At 48.9% G+C, this 17,352-nt stretch overlaps 4 protein-coding genes and 3 non-coding genes across 7 annotated transcripts; 2 read left to right on the top strand and 5 right to left on the bottom strand.

The window, feature by feature from the left end:
- Positions 1–1,026: 1,026 nt before the first annotated feature.
- On the bottom strand, positions 1,027–3,078 carry BO87DRAFT_317794 (uncharacterized protein; the record flags this gene model as incomplete). Its single annotated transcript, XM_025619781.1, has 2 exons — positions 1,027–2,508; positions 2,590–3,078. 2 exons carry the CDS (start codon positions 3,076–3,078, stop codon positions 1,027–1,029), a joined length of 1,971 nt encoding a protein of 656 aa, XP_025475779.1.
- A 514-nt stretch (positions 3,079–3,592) lies between these two features.
- On the bottom strand, positions 3,593–4,658 carry BO87DRAFT_343037 (dual specificity protein phosphatase family protein). Its single transcript, XM_025620761.1, has one exon. The coding sequence runs from the start codon at positions 4,555–4,557 to the stop codon at positions 3,622–3,624; it is 936 nt and encodes a 311-aa protein (XP_025475778.1). The 5' UTR covers positions 4,558–4,658; the 3' UTR covers positions 3,593–3,621.
- Positions 4,659–6,001: 1,343 nt separating this feature from the next.
- On the top strand, positions 6,002–6,082 carry BO87DRAFT_t228. Its single transcript has one exon. It is a non-coding gene; the product is annotated as a tRNA-Ser (tRNA).
- Positions 6,083–6,484: 402 nt separating this feature from the next.
- BO87DRAFT_t229 lies at positions 6,485–6,565 on the top strand. The gene has a single exon. It is a non-coding gene; the product is annotated as a tRNA-Ser (tRNA).
- A 2,297-nt stretch (positions 6,566–8,862) lies between these two features.
- On the bottom strand, positions 8,863–8,943 carry BO87DRAFT_t227. Its single transcript has one exon. It is a non-coding gene; the product is annotated as a tRNA-Ser (tRNA).
- A 1,691-nt stretch (positions 8,944–10,634) lies between these two features.
- Positions 10,635–12,407, bottom strand: BO87DRAFT_419036 (putative C2H2 transcription factor). The gene is made up of 2 exons (XM_025626915.1): positions 11,652–12,407; positions 10,635–11,552 (listed from the first exon to the last, which is right to left on the bottom strand). The coding sequence occupies exons 1-2, from the start codon at positions 11,912–11,914 to the stop codon at positions 11,027–11,029; spliced, it is 789 nt and encodes a 262-aa protein (XP_025475776.1). The 5' UTR covers positions 11,915–12,407; the 3' UTR covers positions 10,635–11,026.
- BO87DRAFT_157480 (uncharacterized protein) lies at positions 10,794–11,162 on the bottom strand. The gene has a single exon (XM_025618222.1). The coding sequence runs from the start codon at positions 11,020–11,022 to the stop codon at positions 10,825–10,827; it is 198 nt and encodes a 65-aa protein (XP_025475777.1). The 5' UTR covers positions 11,023–11,162; the 3' UTR covers positions 10,794–10,824.
- Positions 12,408–17,352: the final 4,945 nt, after the last annotated feature.

Here is a 17,352-nt window from a genome sequence, read left to right as displayed (position 1 = left end):
CTTTAAGCAGTGCTAGGCTCAGTTGGAGGCCTGCTGTCCGCTCGGCGCTTCGAAGTAACTGCTCTTGTAGACCGCATCTATCACTTGATGCCGATGACCCGTTCATTCAGCTCGTAAGAGTGGGCCTTGGATGCTGGCTCAATGGCTTTCAAATCGAGTAATGGTTCCACCTCAGCTCCTGCCTTTCGCGTATTAGATCCTTTGCCACTGTAAACTTATTAGGTATGCTTTTCGATTTGGGAAGAGATAGTTTTGTGCCGGGTATGTCCGTAGTATAAACCTGGCAAGCTGAGGACTTGATCAACAGCCCTTTTTAAAATGGAGAGTTAATGGCATTACCCAATGAGTAAGGTTTGTCCCCAAGACGCACTTACCTGGAGTGCTTCGAGAGGCTGCTGACATGGATCATGAATCTCAAATATGATGGGCTATAGGTCGCATACCTACATTGACGAGTTGGGGATTGCACAGATGAAGAAGTAAAGAGATGAAGAATGAGAAAGGAAAGCTCCCGTGACTCGTAAATAATATCACGCGAACGTGTTCTGGTGTGGCCCTGTACACCCCAAGATTCACGAATAGATGCTGTTCCAATCTCTTGGCCTCGCGTACTTCTGGTGGCTTCTAGTTCTTGATCTTGCACTTAGATCGCAAGTAATTTTACTCTTGAAGGACTAAACCCGCTGGGAGTGGCTACAAACCTAAGAAAATCAGCAAATACAGAAACGTCGGACAAAGAAATTCAAAAGGTCTAGGTTGTATAATGCATCTCGGTTCCGTCTTTGGGGCCAGATATTCACTATGGTCGATATTACTCTTTGCTGCGTGCAAATTACATTTGATGGTGAAGGAGCATTAACGAAAATGTGGTCAAGGTAAACGGTAAGGAGTCTTCAACAGCAACAGTCTAATTCTCGCAATTTCTGAGATACCTGGTCAGTCTAATTCGGGTACCATTGCTCTAGGGACGGGCATTCTCGATCTTCTTCCCTAGTTTGCGTCCTTACTAGAGTTTCTTGTGAGTGGCTATACAGGTAGAAGTACCACCTCGTCATAGTCGTTGTCATGGCCATCCTCGCTGCTGTCATCTCCGTCGCTCAGCTTTTCAGACAAATGCACTTTGTTCTCTTTGGAGACTAATGATTCGGCTGGACGTTTCGGGGGGGTTCCCAGCCTCGAGTCTTCAATTAGCACTTCGTGACCCGAATTCTGTGCGGCTGATTCTCTGAGGACCTTTCTTGCTTCCAGTGGGAACTGCGGTGCACTGGTTACATGCGGTGATTGTTTGTTCTCATCTGCGGGAAGACAGTCGGGACTTGTGGTGGATACTGCTGTATTTGGGGTGGCTTTGGGGGTCCAAATTACGGGGCTCGAAGTTCTCCCTGATTCAGATAAGGTAGCATACGTGCTGCCACTGCTTGATCTGAGTGGAATCTCTTTGCGTACCTCTGATGCTGAACTTCCGTGTCGTGGGTCAGGCCTCGATGAAAAGGCGGTTTGGCCTGCACGCCTGTCAGTCATACTTCCATAAGGGAGCCTGGTCGGAGGAACAAAGGCTGCATTCTGGGACCTCCTTGCGTCGAATTTGTTGCCGTGGGTATTATAAAATGTCCCAAGGATTGGTCGTGGCCCATTAAATGACAGACTCGTCAGAGGCATCTCCCAAGGTCTCGATGCCAGCTTGGGAATTCTCCATCTCGTATCGCAAACATGAGCAGCTTTCTCCGCGCCAACGCTCAGACGACAGGGCTCACTCCCTCGAGGGTCATAATACACTACCTTGTGTCTGGGTTGAGAATCTTTGTTACATTGCCTGGGCTTGTTGAAACGGAATTGGTGTAGGTACTTGTTCCTTTCAGAGTTCGGGCAGTATTTGGCCATTTCATACGCCTGTATCGTGCAATTATCATCCGGGTCAGGCACATTAACATTTTCGTCCCCTCGTGCTGAGAGACCTGTTGCATCAAATTCTGCACAATCCACTAGGCGCTGCTGGGTCCTCTCGTCATCATCGAGACACGGCTCAATGTCATCGTCTTCAAGGGCCTGCCAAGCAGACGTACCATTACCCCATTCTCCTGCATACTTGCGGTTGAGTCCACGCGTGCGCAGAAACAGTTTGGCATCTAGCAGCTCACTTTGCTGGCACATTGAAATGTCCGAGTCGATCTGATTCTGTAATTTTCCGGAAACCTGACGGGAAATTTTGCTGAAGATACCTTGGTGTGGAACGCGATTATGTCCACTTTTCGTATTGTCGACTCGCAGGAGTGCCCTCAGTTGCCTTTCTCTCATATCTTCCAACTGTATATCTTCCTGCTTAGCTTGCCGATCCCGTTGGCGAATATTCTGCTGGGTTTCCTCGCGCTCCTCTGCCGTCAGCCCCAGTAAATGGCATATGGTTGGCCAGTCAAATTCTTGGAGCATATTGTCAATGATCTCAACTTGAATTTGTGGGGAAAGGTCGCTCCATTCACAGGGACGAACGGAGGCTGTCGCTGAAGGAGCCTGTGCAAGGATAAGAAGTTTGTTAGACACTGGCTGTTAAGAAATGGGAGAAGGATAGAATTTAGTTCATGCTCAACGTACCTCTATATCCTCCTCGTCAGGGGCATCAGTCATGGCTTCATCCATGTCGCTGTTCATTAGATATCTTTCGATCGATGACTCCCGACCAACATTAGCAAGAATGGTCATATTTCTCCTGTAGACCGGATTAAAGTTCCCGTTACTTAAGAAACAATTATGACCTGACGCTGGAGGTCTGGTCTGTACGCCTGCATCTGCCCCACGCACACGCTTGTTCTCGGTATTTTCGTCATCTTTCTCCTGCCCTCTGGGGCGCTTGGAGAGATCTGCCTCCTGCCCTTTCCAACGTCCCTTATCTTTATCGCGTAGGCTGGCGGGAGACGGATGATCTAGCGTAGGAAACGCTGCCGGAGGTAGGTTGGGATCAAACTGAGTGCTATGAATGCAGTCTTGGTTTTGTGGCACACGTAAAGATCTCTGTGTACATGGGCTGTAGAACTGGTCTTGGTTGAAGCGCTCTGGTGGGCGAATGCTGTTGCGAAGTTGCATGGTGCTCTTGGGTGGATAAGGAGTACACATTGCTAGAGATATGTGAAGTCACTGTGAAATAAAGATGAGATGTTAATCGTCATCAATCTCGTATATCAGTTCATGGTGTGGGGAGGTGAAGGTGAAGGCAGAAGTAGTAGCATAGACAAGGCAGTGAATGCTATTTCATAGTTGACGGGCTGAAGGCGAGCCTTAATTCAGCTTCAGAGCAGATGCTCCGACTGTGTGGTGATGAATTTTCCCAGGGAGACTTCCGGAGAAAACACCATATAAAAATGAGAAATTTGTATTGATGGGCCTTGCAGGTTTTGATTTGCCATCGGGCTTTGGGGTCATATGTTGACTTTACGAGGCGACAAAAGCACGGCGCCTTCCATCTCGGTACGGTATCTGATTACAAGCACATCATGCATGAAATGCACGAGGAAGGAGGCAGAATGGAAGACGGTTATTTCCCGCTTTACTCTAACATATATCTTGTCGCTACCAAGCACAATCTATCTATTTCCTGTGACAACTACTCTCGGAGAATAGCATTGGAGATCAGTTGGTAAAACGATCTTGGAACGGTGCCAGTGGTTTTCTCTCCAGATCCCAAAATTCGATCTCATCAATATCCATGTCGTCAGTATCTCGGCTATTGGTTCGCTTCTTCGAGGAAGCCGATGTATCCAAGATGCTGGCTCGGCGCACTCTTTCGACATCCCGTTTGGCCACGATGATAGCCTCAAATGCCAACAGTAACAGCGACGCCGGCCCGTCCACGATTACGCTCAATCGCTGCGACTGGACCAGATCCAAGGCCTTCATTGGACTGATATTGAGCATCACCATCAGATAGGCCATCACCACCAAAGCCGACGAATGGTTGCCTGTTTCACAGAATACAAGAACCTTCTTTTCGGTGCTCCGGCTCAGGCCGAGGGGAACCGAGGACGCGATGTGTTCATTGATGCCGTTAATTACATCACGAAGATTGCTAATGAGTTCTTGATTATCTTGATAATCAATAGAGGCTGTCATGATATTAAGCGCGGCGGCTGTCTTGGCTCCAGAAAGAAGACCCGCCTTGGCCAATTGACTATGTCGGATGCCTAGGAGCAGGGTGATTCCCTCTTGATTGAGCCAATCTCTATCCGCGAGGCAGCTCCAGGGCCCCAGGTATAGGAATGGAAGTATTTGATGAACCTGTCTGCGCTTCTCGTATCTCCAGTCCACACTTGGAGAGAGGGTATCTTTGAAGAGATTTATGTCGACCTTGTCGAAGAACCCAAATGGAACAAACTCCCCCTCAGGGAATTGATGCACAGCAGGGTTATCAGTGTCACGGAGATTTGAGTTACCCGCCCCGAGCGGCGACCACGTGTATACTGAAGGCTGCTGGCTGGATTTCCTCGAGCTATACTCTTGAGTTGCAGTGTATTGGGCGTTGGTGCTATGGGACATGGGAAGCTCCGCCGGATGGTATGGTTGAGCCATTATTTTCGCGGGGGCTTACGTGCACAGCACAGCCCAATTTCAGTGATTGAAAACCAATTTCTTCTTGGAGTTTTCCACGGAAACAAAAACATGAAGTTGTGGAGTGAGTCGGGGAGAGGGAGGAGACCGTCCCTTATAAAGCGGGACTGGGTCAAGTTCAAGTGAATTGGGTCTAGGCATTAGGGGAGGGGGGAGGGACTCTATTCCAACCATTGTGGGCCATCTCGGCATGTGTTTGTCCTGTTTCTCTTTCACTCTTATTCATTGTCAGATGGGTTTCTTTCTTATTCCTTTGTAGGCTTCTGAGGACAGTGCATTTTCTTTGCTCACAATCTCGCATTTTCGGATAATACCAGCTTGCCAGAAGGGGCATAGTTCTCCGACACGTTCATCCTTGGTTCACTCCGCCGTGGATTATTCCCGACTCGTCCGGCGTTTGTTGCTTCTCAACGCACCCCTATGCCTGAGATAGCAATGCTTTAAGCGGCTGTCAACTCATTTGATACTGTAGCTACATGGTTGTCTCCGACTGGACGATTTCTGGGCTCTTCTGTGAGGCTTAATGTACCTAATACTCTGTTACTCTGCTGCCTTATGTTCCCGTATCATCCATAAGAGGCCTGGGTGTTGGGAGGGTGGTGATAACCTGTGGGTCGATAGTAACCTTATGCACTTTGCGGCTGGGAACCTGTTGGGTCGCCGGTGATAAGGATGTTGCTGTGCAATTGATATGAGATATACTACACGACCGGGCTCTTGTTTGAGCACGGAAGATGTGACTATTACCCGTTTTGCTTCACGGTCGGCGCCTTCTAGCCTAATAATTGCCCCAGCGAACATTGAAGATACTGGATTTAATTCTACTGATATGATAGACTGGTCTGGGACTGATCTACAGTAGCTAGATTTCAATTAACTAGTGCGCTCTAGTACCACCACCAGATTGTCACTTGGTGGGTCTCCTGGGGTTGTTCCGGTTTCGAGGTTCTTTGTGTGCGACATTGCCATGGGCTGCTCCATTGTTTAAATCTAATTGTGGGTGGTACTGATGCCGCTAATACTAAGCACTGTGTTCATTGTCGTGTCATTCGGCGGGGGGGCATGTGCGGGACATTCATTCCATTGGAGGGTGTTGTCCATATATATATAATCTGACCGTGCACCAGAAACCCTCTTAAAACGATCCCGAACATGTCCCGATGTAGTAGTAGTAGCACATTTTCATTCAAGCTGAAATTGAGGCCACTGAAGTTGCCCAGTGGCATTCAAAGCCACTTGGTCCGAAGCTTTTGATGATCATAAACATCGTGGTCTAGTACAACCTCCACTTTGTACACCCGCACCATCGATCAACAGCCCATCGGATTTAGATTTTTGGGAAGGCCACCCCCAAGCGTTTCATTCCTCACATAATGCCAGAAACGTGAGCAAATCACCATCACAAGTCAGTGTGGCCGAGTGGTTAAGGCGATAGACTAGAAATCTATTGGGTTCGCCCGCACAGGTTCGAGTCCTGTCGCTGACGATCTTTTTGATCTCTTTTTTTTTGGATCCCTTCTCCCTTACCCAGCCACTTCTTGTGGGAGTGGATCCAGCGGGTAACTGACACCGCAGGAGTCAGACTGCACAGCCAGGACTGCCACCTCGGCATACTGACAAAGTTCTTTTACATATAGACGCCTCGATACCTGCCGGAGAATTGCATTATTAATTCATGACTGCCACTGTCAGTCAATGCTGCCTCGGAAAAACATACACTAGACTCGGTGAATGGCCCCAATCCTGCCTCTGAGGACGCTCATATTGCGCTTGGTAGTGCTAGGAACTATAGCATGCAAGTCCAAGACGTGCTACCTGGAGGCATAATAGGCACATATAGCCTGACCACAAATATGTACCGTAATAACGGCTTCCAAAACAAGCAACAGTCAGTGTGGCCGAGTGGTTAAGGCGATAGACTAGAAATCTATTGGGTTCGCCCGCACAGGTTCGAGTCCTGTCGCTGACGTTTCTTTTTTGTTCTTTTTCTTCTTTGTTCCTATCATGATGTCTCGATTCAGATCCGTATCTGCCGGCACAACAATGCCGAGTCATTGTTTTGCCATTGAAGAAGAATGCCCGGTACCCATTCTTCCAACAAGTAGTGCCTCAACTCATACACACTAGGGGAGACCGTACTGATCGAATGCAGCATGCCAGATCAAACAGTTCTTCTGTGCTGACTCGTTTCATTGCCAGCCCTGACTTGTATGCAGAACTAAAGAGTCCTTTTATGGGGGAGTTTCTTCTGAATTCCCCTGGTAACCTGGGGCAAGCATGGTAATGCCGGGGAATTCGGCTCGAACATGTGTACATTATTGCGTGTGACCTTGGGACAATACACTCCAAACTCTGCCGGGTTGTAGGGAGTGGATGGAAGCCCCAGAGGTTGAGTGCAGTCTTATATGCCTCGAGCCAACAGACTATGGGCTACTCCACTCAAGTAAATACTGCTTGAGCACTATCGTGCCTCTCCACCGCGCATATGGCATGGATGCCGACCATCGTAGGCCTGAATATGATTTCAAATTCCCTCAGATATCTGCCCTTGTCAAGCCAGGGTATTGCATTCTGTTTTGCCAGCCCTATAGATGATGCAATTCCTATAACTCAGTTCAATAGCCTGTAATAGAGCAATAGGTGCAAGGTAACCTACCTAATATGTATACCAAAACGAGACGGTCGAATTCGCAGCGAGCTAATAGATCTCCGAGGAACGGATGATCCATAGGTTTTGTTTGTCGCACTCGCCACCAAGTCAACAATATGTCAACCCCTCGAGCTGCAGGGTAACAGTGCCACCAAAAACCAGAAGCAGATACATACGTCAGGAACGCACGAAAAGCTGCTTCCGGTAGTTTGACGTGGGCAACACTCGCACCTTCCCGACCAGGGAGGGATGCCAGCGGATCTTCCACATCTTGCGCTCGTTCTTCCTCCTATATCATTAGCTAACTTCTGAAATAGAGACATTCAGCATTTTGAAGCGACCATCCAGAGCTTTCTATATCTTGTTTTTCATTTATAGAACAGGCATCAAACCGCAGCCCGAGACGACCGTGCCATACCAGCCTCCACTAGCACGGCCAGGAGTCACACATAGCATGCAAACACATCGTCACAGGCAACAAAAGACGCGTATAGACATCATGATGAGGTGAATGCAAAGTTTCTAACGCGTCTCTTCGACACGTCCCCATTGGACAGAAGCGAGAAATGGATTTTCGCGATTGTTCCAACATCTCGCCCAGCTGAGGGTCCTCATTGGTCTGCCAGATCATATCAGATTGATCTCACAGTTACTTCAATTTACCGTGGGCCTGACGTCTAGCTCATTGTTATTCACCAGCCGGGCTCCCGTACTGTTGACCTCACAGCCCAGCGACACACGAGGTCGCCATAGCCGAAATTCCGACCCAGGGGTTCTAAGAGAGTCGACCAAGCTTCCATCTAATTCGTGCTGAGCTGTGAGTTATAGTGACTTGTAGTATACTGGTCAATCTGTTCTAACTTTGAGCTTTAGAAGATAAGTCCTGCGCTTGACCTCGTGAGCATGCCTATATCGCGAATACAACAACATGGAAGCCAGATGAGCTAACAGCTTCACAAAAACATACACTGCATACAGTGTGTCTTGCAGCTGGTCATGTATGCAGGTAACTGAAGCTGGTCATGTATGTAGGGTCAGCACGCATGATAAGGTGTACTCAAGCCAGAGGCCATGGAAGTATCTGGTGCAAGCTTGGTACGATTCAAAGCTGGCTCTCACAAGGCAACACATAAAAATAGACTTATCAGGAACATTGCCATCATTGTTGATGGATTCGACATGAGACGAACCTGTATTAGCGCCCTCATTCCCACCTACGACCAGCAAACTGCCCCGATCATAGCTGAATGCCAGCAAAACGATCCATATGCACTTTGCACATTACAAGATACCATCTTCTATGTCGCAGCCAGAACTGCGCGATGTAATACTTACCATGACGCATCGTGCCGCTGACGAGGAGATCTGTCTCCAAATGGAGAGTCAATGACAGGGGTTTATGACAGCCAGAGATCCCTTTCGCAAAGACTGGACAGCAATGCAGCTATATCTCGTCCATAACAGAGGTCTGACATCTCAAAACAATCAATCCAGTGATCACCTTGGTACACCCATTCATAAGAGCGTGGAGAGAAAAAAAGAAAGGGAAAAAAAATGATGTGGTGGAGAATACTGAACGGTTCGATTCCCCAACCGAATTTGAAGAAAGCAAAAAACGTCAGCGACAGGACTCGAACCTGTGCGGGCGAACCCAATAGATTTCTAGTCTATCGCCTTAACCACTCGGCCACACTGACTAATTGATATAATATGGCTCAGTTTTGGGGAATAGGAAGCAGCAATAAATTACCCAACACATGGCTCAGCTGACTTACTGTGGATGCTGCCTGCACCACCAGGCATTCAACCTTCGAATATCAACCTCCTTCTCAGCATCGTTATCACATGCGATCGATGCATCCTAATACATTACCTTTTCCTTACCACGCCCTTCTCACCTCCACCACTAAGCGTTACCCAATTTAGTCCCGACAGATACCGCCTCAGGATCCCCAAGCGTTACCACGGCGCCTACCCATAACAGTACATATCCGCCGAACACGGCGCAGCATTCATAAGCCATCAATTCTCCTACCCCTCTCCACAACACATCTGCCTCATTCTACGGCTGTGGATCCTCGAAAGAAGCTAGGTGTACACTTGTCACCCAGCACCAACACCGCAACACATCTCATACTCCATCGACCCGATGGAGTATATCCAGGGCATGCATACAGCCAATCACCAGTAAGCAATCTATACCCTCACCACAACCGAAGTAGATCCCTACCAGCTAGCTCCAACAACCCACCCATCAGATTCAGACATACTACCCTCGCCTACAAGGCTAACATAACAACCGACCAACCAACCACCCAACAAATCAACAAGCACATGAAATCCGAGCTACCACCCCTGAGTCATATCAGATAAGCACCCAGCCAACTACCCAGCAAACAAGCTAGTCCAGCAGTAGATATCTACCGAAAGTGAGTGCTTACTACCGAGACGCCAGAAGTGTGAGTCACGGAAAGAGTCACGCGCAGTATTCTAGACCGGGTAGTGTCTGTGTCCTTCCTGGTAGGGAGCCACGTTGAGCTGGCTGGACCTTATGTACTATGTAAGGGGGGAAGAGGAAGTGAGTGGGTGATGACGACGACTGACTACCAAGTGAGACTCACTATGGGGCTTGCTTGTTACCCGGACTACTGCTGTACATGGCTAGTTGGCTGGTCACTAGGTAGGTGGTGAGAAGGAAGAAAGGAAGGAAGGAAGGATGATACGTGAGGTATGTGTCATACTATAGTATGATACATGGTGAGTAATTGAGTGCTTACTAGCCTTATTGGGGTGATTTGCTTGGTAATCATGGAGTCGGAAGTGGGATGGATGATGGGAAGGATGAAAGATAGTGAGGGAGTGGCGAGTGAGGCTGGTAGCCTTGGATGCAAGGCCAACAGATGCCTGCTTGCCTGCCTGCCTGCCTGCCTAGTCTAGCTAGAGGAGATCATGAACGATGCAGAGCCCGAAGACTACTAAGTACGTTACTCGACTAGTATGTGACCAGGGATGTACGTGCCAGTCATTATTACAATTTGATACGAAAGGAGCCCCTTGGCGGCATCCAGCTTGTCACGAAGACAAAAAGATGATCAGATAGGTAGCTAGATGACAGACATCTTTTATGATTTCACCCCACTGACGTGGTGGAGGGACTACGCATCCCCAGGATCGACAGCTACGTTTGCATCGGAGGATTTTGAAGGCACAAGTGAAGAGAGACAAGATTATGGAAAAGGTCAAAAGGCAACAACAAAAGAAACGGGGTGAAAAACGCCTGGGTATATTTCAGGGAATAATAAGTAATGAGGAAATAGAGAGAGATAAAAAAAATGTAGGGAAGGAGATGAAAGGGGGGTTAGGAACCATAAGGATAAATCACAATAAGAAAAAAAAAAAAAAAAAACACCACCTGGTCTGTATCAACGACCTTGAGCAAACGCCATCATCTTCAGAGCTGCCTGATCTTTATCCATGCGTTCCGAGATGTAGACCGACCCATATGAACCACCCGTAGATGTTGTAGACAGATCCGCGAAAACAACCAAGGCCCCGTAATTTGCATAGTTTGAACGCCCTTAGAATGCAAATTTCATACAACAAACCATGAAAATGAAGTAAAACGACTCTGAACCAAAAAAGTAAGAAGCGGGGAAGAAAGGAAAGCGAAAGGGAAAGAGCCAAAGTAGCACGAAAACAGGGAAACGCAACAAATGATAAGAAAGAGAAAGAGCGATCAAATCAATACCACTCGTTGAAATCTTGATCCAGCGCATCCAGCTAGCCCTGTGACGTCGCGGTCTGAGGAATAGCCTGCTGTAGTCCAGCCACGATGCGTTCCAACTCCTCCAGTCGGCGATCCTTCTCTTGGACCTCACGACGCAGCCTCTTCAGTTCATTGCGAAGATCCACCCCGTTCTCTTCCTCCTCGGGAAGCTCGAGGGTGGCCGGATCATCTCCGAGAGATTCGCGTTTCCTCTTCAAGGCTGCGGATGCCGTCGCAAGAGACGTGGTGCCATCCAGATCGGGCGACGGGGCGATGGGCAGCTCGGACGCATGTCCGTTCTCAGTGTGCATGTGGCGGCGGCGAAGGTGCTCCTTCAGGTTTTCTTGACGCGTAAATCCGTTCCCTGTGCTGCGATTGCAGTCGGCGTACGGACACATCAAGGGTTTCTTGGCATTGATGTTCTTCTTATGCACCTCGCGCTGATGCCTCAGCAGACCGCCAGAGTATGTAAAACCTTGAATCTTGTCACAGCCGGGTTCCATGCACTTGTACGGGCGGTCGTGTTTGTCCATGTGTTTGCTGTGAAGTGGCAAACGGTTAGCTTTTCCTTGAATCGGGGATTTTGTAGATTTGTCTTTTTTCTTAATCATCATCACCATCATGAGGGAGAAAACTTACTTCCATTCGCACGGACGGCGAAATGTTGGGGGCGAGTGCTGGCACTCGGGATGGTCGCAGTAGATTTGACCGGCAGTGTTCTTGGGCGGATCCCGCGCTCTTCTCACCGACAGTCGCGGGCGCGTCCCTTCCATGAAGTTCGGAGACAGCTGGTCGTTCATCTTGGGAGCTGGAGAAAGCGAGTCTTGGACAGTGACGAGAACAGAGGTAGGTCCACCGGGACCTTCACTTCGTGGACTAGGATAATCAGAGCCGTCACCCATAGCGTAGCTACAACCCCGCCGTCAATTGCGAAGGGGGTTGGCCCTGGTGGCGTTCGGAAAACGAGGCGGAAAATAGAAGATAGGAAGACGGTGGTAAAGATGAAGTAAGGTCAAGTGCAGCGGTTGAAAAGATGGGAGGAAGAGGGAGTTGATATTAGCTTGGTTGTCGAGCTCAATGCGCGTCGGGTGGCACTGGGCGATGGATGGTTGTTTGCTCAGTTCGGAAGGACGGATTGCCAATTTTTTCAGGACGGAAAACAAGGCATCTAGCGACACGCGCACGTGACAACAGTTGTTGGCCAGTTGGGCAATGTCTTGGCGGATCCGCCACTCGATTGAAAAGGGAAGGTCGAAGTTGGTGTCCGCTGGGGAAGGAGCAATGTATCTTGTTTTAACAATGAAGAGGGAGAAAGGCAAGAGAGATAAGTAGTTGAATCTTTGGTTAGTACTTCGTACTTATACGGCATTAATAATCCCAGTTACTTGGTGCATGGTAGAATCCAACAGCAACAGCAACAGCAACACCCGTCTAATTTATTTTTAAATAACCCAGATTAAGACTCTTGTAAGGATACTCAAGTATCATGCCTGCACACGTGGTGTGATCGGAGACAACTACGCCGGATTTGTGTTTTGTATGTATCAGTCAAGCCTTGATGGGCGCCGAATCACGATGGATTGACTGCGGCATGGATGGCAAAAACTTTGTAAAGGGTCTTTAGGCTGCGACTAGTGAGTCATGCTAGGCAGGCAACCAAGATAACTTACAGTAACTCCTTCCTGTGCTATTACTAGGATCTATCAGAGGTTGACTTCTTTTCTTTGCTCAGCTTCGACAAGGCCATCCGCCACAATTTCCACCCCAGTCGGGTTGCATGCCTCATTGCTGCCTGCCAATCAGGGCCCTCCAGCACGTGGTCTGCCTTTTTCACCCCCAGCCACATTGCCGGTTTCGGTCAATTTTCTGTGGCGTCTCGGGAGTCATGGAATCTGCCTTACAAACCAACTCGGACATGCCGGTTGTTGCTGTGTTTGGGGTTTTTTTTTTTTTTTTTTTTCAATTAATTTTAATTAACATAATATTCTTCGAGTTTCTATTGTATTTCCATACATCACAAATTAGAGCATAGTATACTCCCTATCACTCCTGCGTGGCAGATGGAGGAGAAAAGAGGTGTGAGGTATGTACGTAGTAAGGTGATAGGTACCTTAGGTACCCAGCAACCAGCATAACTCCGACAGCGGTTCTTGCCCAATCCCATGCCCGGCGTTCCGTCAGGCAAAGAACCCGCTTAAGCGCTCTGAGCCCAAGGCAAATGGAACCCTCGGAAAACCAAACCCCCAGCACGAGGCAATAATGAGAGAAGAAAAAAAATATAGAAAAAAAGAAAAAAGCTGAGACGCTTGACTTGCCTTTCACGCTAATGTGAAAAAAGCAAAACTGAAATAGGAAAGACAAAAGAATAGTTCTACTGCTTACTTACTGACAGGGTTGTTTGTAACAATGTATGCCAACCCTGATCCACTCAGACGGGATCTTCCCACGTCTGACAGGCAAGAGATTCATACACACTAACCAGTAGTAATGCTTAAGCTGCATATAGTTTTGATCGAATAGATAGATCTTTCTCTCATCCTCACTCTTGATCCCTGTCCGTAACAATCGCCCTTCCCGTGTCAACGTCAAGATATCTCTGCCGCCCATCCCTTGCATAGGCGACAATTCACGCCCAAAAACTATGCTATGCCTGGACAGGGCGAATCGCTCCCTGCCTCGTTTAGATTGCCAGCAAACGTAACTCACTAACCTAGTTAGCCGGCGTGCATTTTCCTCAAACTAAGTCTGTTTGACATGGCTGTTAATTGTTAATCGTTGATTGGTGTTGGTTATTGTTGATGTTGTTGCCTGCAAAACACGGCCACAATCGCAAACCACAAAAAAAGTAATCATCTATTATGGTTGATTGTCAGGAAACCAAATCCTTCGATATCAGATCGTCGTAGGCATCTTCATTCTCAAAAATAGCATCATCAGAGACGTCTGAGTGGGGGAAGGGTTACCGATTCCCCTTTTGTGAGAGGACGGATCTTCCCCAGCCAGTGGCGCAGCGCCCGCCACGATGTATGCAAGACCATCCTTGTCACTCCGAGAGAGATCTGCATGGACCAGTAGTTAAAAAAATCCTTCAGTGATCTTGTTACCCCCCTCCTATCCTCATTCCTTCTTCTCCACACACGAGACGGCCGGTGTCTCCGTGGATGATGGGATGCGCGTGTGGCTTAGAGGTCTTCCTTCAGTGGAATGAGTAGTGCCTAAATGCATCGCCTGCAGGTAGCTGGCTCTAAATCGCGTGTGCTGCTCCTGACAGGACCACTAGATGAAGGATCAATGCAGGTTACTCTCGGTTATTCACAACAAGATCGTGGCGGAGTCTTCTATCAAACGTGCGGATCATTCTGCGAAGGTGGAACCGGCGGCCGTATCCGCCGTCATCAGTTTACAAATAACTACCGGACAGCTGCTAAGGATGCGAGATATGCGGATGCCTACTCATCCTGCAGACGATCGTTATCTTTGCTCGCATACTGAGACGTATCATGGTGAAGCTACGAGGCGGTGTGGTGAATGAACGACAGTAGTTGGATTGAGATGCGGGACTAAACGGCTCATTCGAGTCGACAATCGGCATTGCCATGACTCTCGAAATCCGAGACATACGCGTAAAGAGACACAATGGGCAGGCAGTGTTCGGGAAAATATCCTCCTGGTCCCAGTTGCCGAGAATCAGAGAGAATTACTGCTTAGCCATAGCAGTGCCACAAACACGCGAGAACGATGGAAACAGGAATTGGGCAAGAAGAACGAAACAGAAAATAGGCAGTCATAGGATTTTAAAATAGTATCGGGTAAACCAGGATTGGCAACAAATAGAAATGTGTAGCATCATCGGTGATGAGCCACCCTCTTCCAGCTGTCCGCGAGAATGCTAGGACTCACCAGCTTCCTCGAATCAAGTCGAACCCGAGTGCAGCCGTAAGCCAGAAAGATTGCCTTGACATACCACTGACTCTTTTCCCTATGGAAATAGTCGATGGCGACAAACCATATCGATAATGGGCCATGTACACGGTATAGTCGCTGCCGTTGCATGCCATGTCGCAGAGCGTTCTATGTTGTCATCTGACGGGAGAGTCACTTGTCTAGATGACACGTAACCGTACGTAGCTCCTGTAAACTGGCATCTTTCCATATGGATAAAAGCAATGCGAAAGAATCCGAGGAATGCCTCATTTCCCACCAGATGGTTGAGGGGTGGCTCTCGCCAACGCTTCCCTGAATCTTACAGATGTCTCACGCCTAACGGTGACATGGATGACGTCGAGCAGAATCCCAGGAATCAATTCAGTTGGAGTAACCTGATGATTCGATGGACGATTGCCCCCCGAGCTTCGGGAAAGGCTGCAAGCTACTGGGCCCGCTCTAAACCGAAAAGGGTTCGAGTGCTCCCCAATCAATCATAGTTGCCCCCAACCTGACTGGCAAATGCCGTCGAAACACTGCGCGTATCATCGTCGTCATGAATGTGGCCTGGCACACCACGAGTGACACGAATGCTAGCAGAGCTTCCGCCGAAAATGCTGCCGTTATCGGGAACGCCGGGCTTGTAAGGCTCCCGGCCTCCGGATTCCACGTAGCGCTTCAGCCGATCAGACTGACTGAGACTGGGCTGCTTGCCCATATCGTTGATGCTCAAGCCAGCAAGGCTGACACCGCCTTGGTCGACGCTCTTCCCATCAATGATGCTTCCAGTAACATCAGACTCGGTGGCCGCCACAGATTCTCCGGCAATGCTAGGTGCTCCCTTCATTCGGTTACCATTGGCCCGACGGGCTCCGGGAAGAGCGGGCCACGAGTCTGCGAAGTTTTGGAACATGGGAGGATACCCAGAAGGAATGCCAACCCCACCCAGGGCAGAGGAGTGGACGGAAGAGACATCATCGGGGATGTAACCAACCACCGAGCCGGTGTCATGGAAGTCAGTGCGGTGACCGTTTCTTCCATTCATCAACCCGCTCGTAACGTTAGAGGCATGGTTGTACGCCATCTGGAAGCGTTGAGGACCCCGGTATGCCTGCTTGGGTCGGCTGAACTGGATTAAAGACTCTTGCAGGTTAGACAAGGGTCCCTCAACCAGACAGTGCCTTTCCTTGAAATGCTGCAGGAGACAGTTCCACAGAGGATGCTTCGACAAGACCTTAGGGTTTCCAAGAATGGCCAAGCCATACTTGGCACGAGTGAGAGCGACGTTGAGACGGCGAGGGTCACTTAGGAAACCAATGCCCTGGTGGTCGTTGGAACGAACACAAGAGAGGATAATGAAGTCCTTCTCACGACCCTGGAAGGCATCGACCGAGGCCACTTCAATCTCCTTGTAGTGTTCCTTCTTGAAGGTGCCATTAGCTTGCATGGAGCTAACAATGTAGCTGCGCTGACCCTCATAAGGAGTGATGATACCAATATCCTGGGGCTGAACTCCAGCTTTGAAGAAGCGGGTGACAATTTTCTCCACATTCGTCGCTTCAGTGCGGTTAAGGTAAGAGGTTCCGGAGGCCGAAATCTCCTCATTACCCAGATTCGACCAGAACATCATAGGGTTATCGGCAATGGGCCAGGGGAAGTCGACATCACGGCGGAGACGCTCAAACGAAGAGATACCGTTTTGTAGAGAACCTTCATAGAACATGTTCGACGGGAACTCCGACAAGCATGGGTGCATACGGTACTGAACGTTCAGACGGATAGGGGAGCAGCCAAGAATGACGAGACGTTCAAAGAGTGACTGGTTCAGACCTGCCTTAGCTGCCTTCTTGTTCATGATAACAGGTCCCAGCTGTTGGTGATCTCCAACAAGGACAACTTGCTTGCATCCAAGGACCAAGGGAATCATACACTCTGGCTCAGCCGACTGGGTCGATTCGTCAATCAAGACGGTACGGAACTTGAGCTTCGCCAGACGAGGATCACCAGCACCAACGCAAGTACAGCAGATAACGTCAGCGTTATTCAGGATCTCGCGCTCCGCTGAGCGAGTTAGTTGTTTCAGTCGCTTCTCATCTTGACTGGACAATTCTCCAAGCTCGGCCTTGAGCTGATTGAGCTTGATGAGTTCGATGTTGGTATCGTTGATGCGGACTTGCTCATGCAAGGACAAGAAGCCAACCGGCGATTCAACATCCTCTCGTGATTTAGCTGTCACACGTACAGTCTTCAGACCTGTTCGGTGGATACGCTCGCAAAGTTGGTCAACCGCAACGTTCGAGGGGGCGCACACCAATACCTGACCACCGTTGATCTTCGCAAGGTGGTAGATGATCGTAGCAGAGGTGACAGTCTTTCCCGTTCCCGGAGGTCCCTGAATCAAACTCAAAGGTCTCTG

This window comes from Aspergillus neoniger (assembly GCF_003184625.1).
Source record: "Aspergillus neoniger CBS 115656 unplaced genomic scaffold BO87scaffold_38, whole genome shotgun sequence".
NCBI classification, from domain to species: Eukaryota; Fungi; Ascomycota; class Eurotiomycetes; order Eurotiales; family Aspergillaceae; genus Aspergillus; species Aspergillus neoniger.
This window is presented reverse-complemented; position numbering and strand designations above follow the sequence as displayed.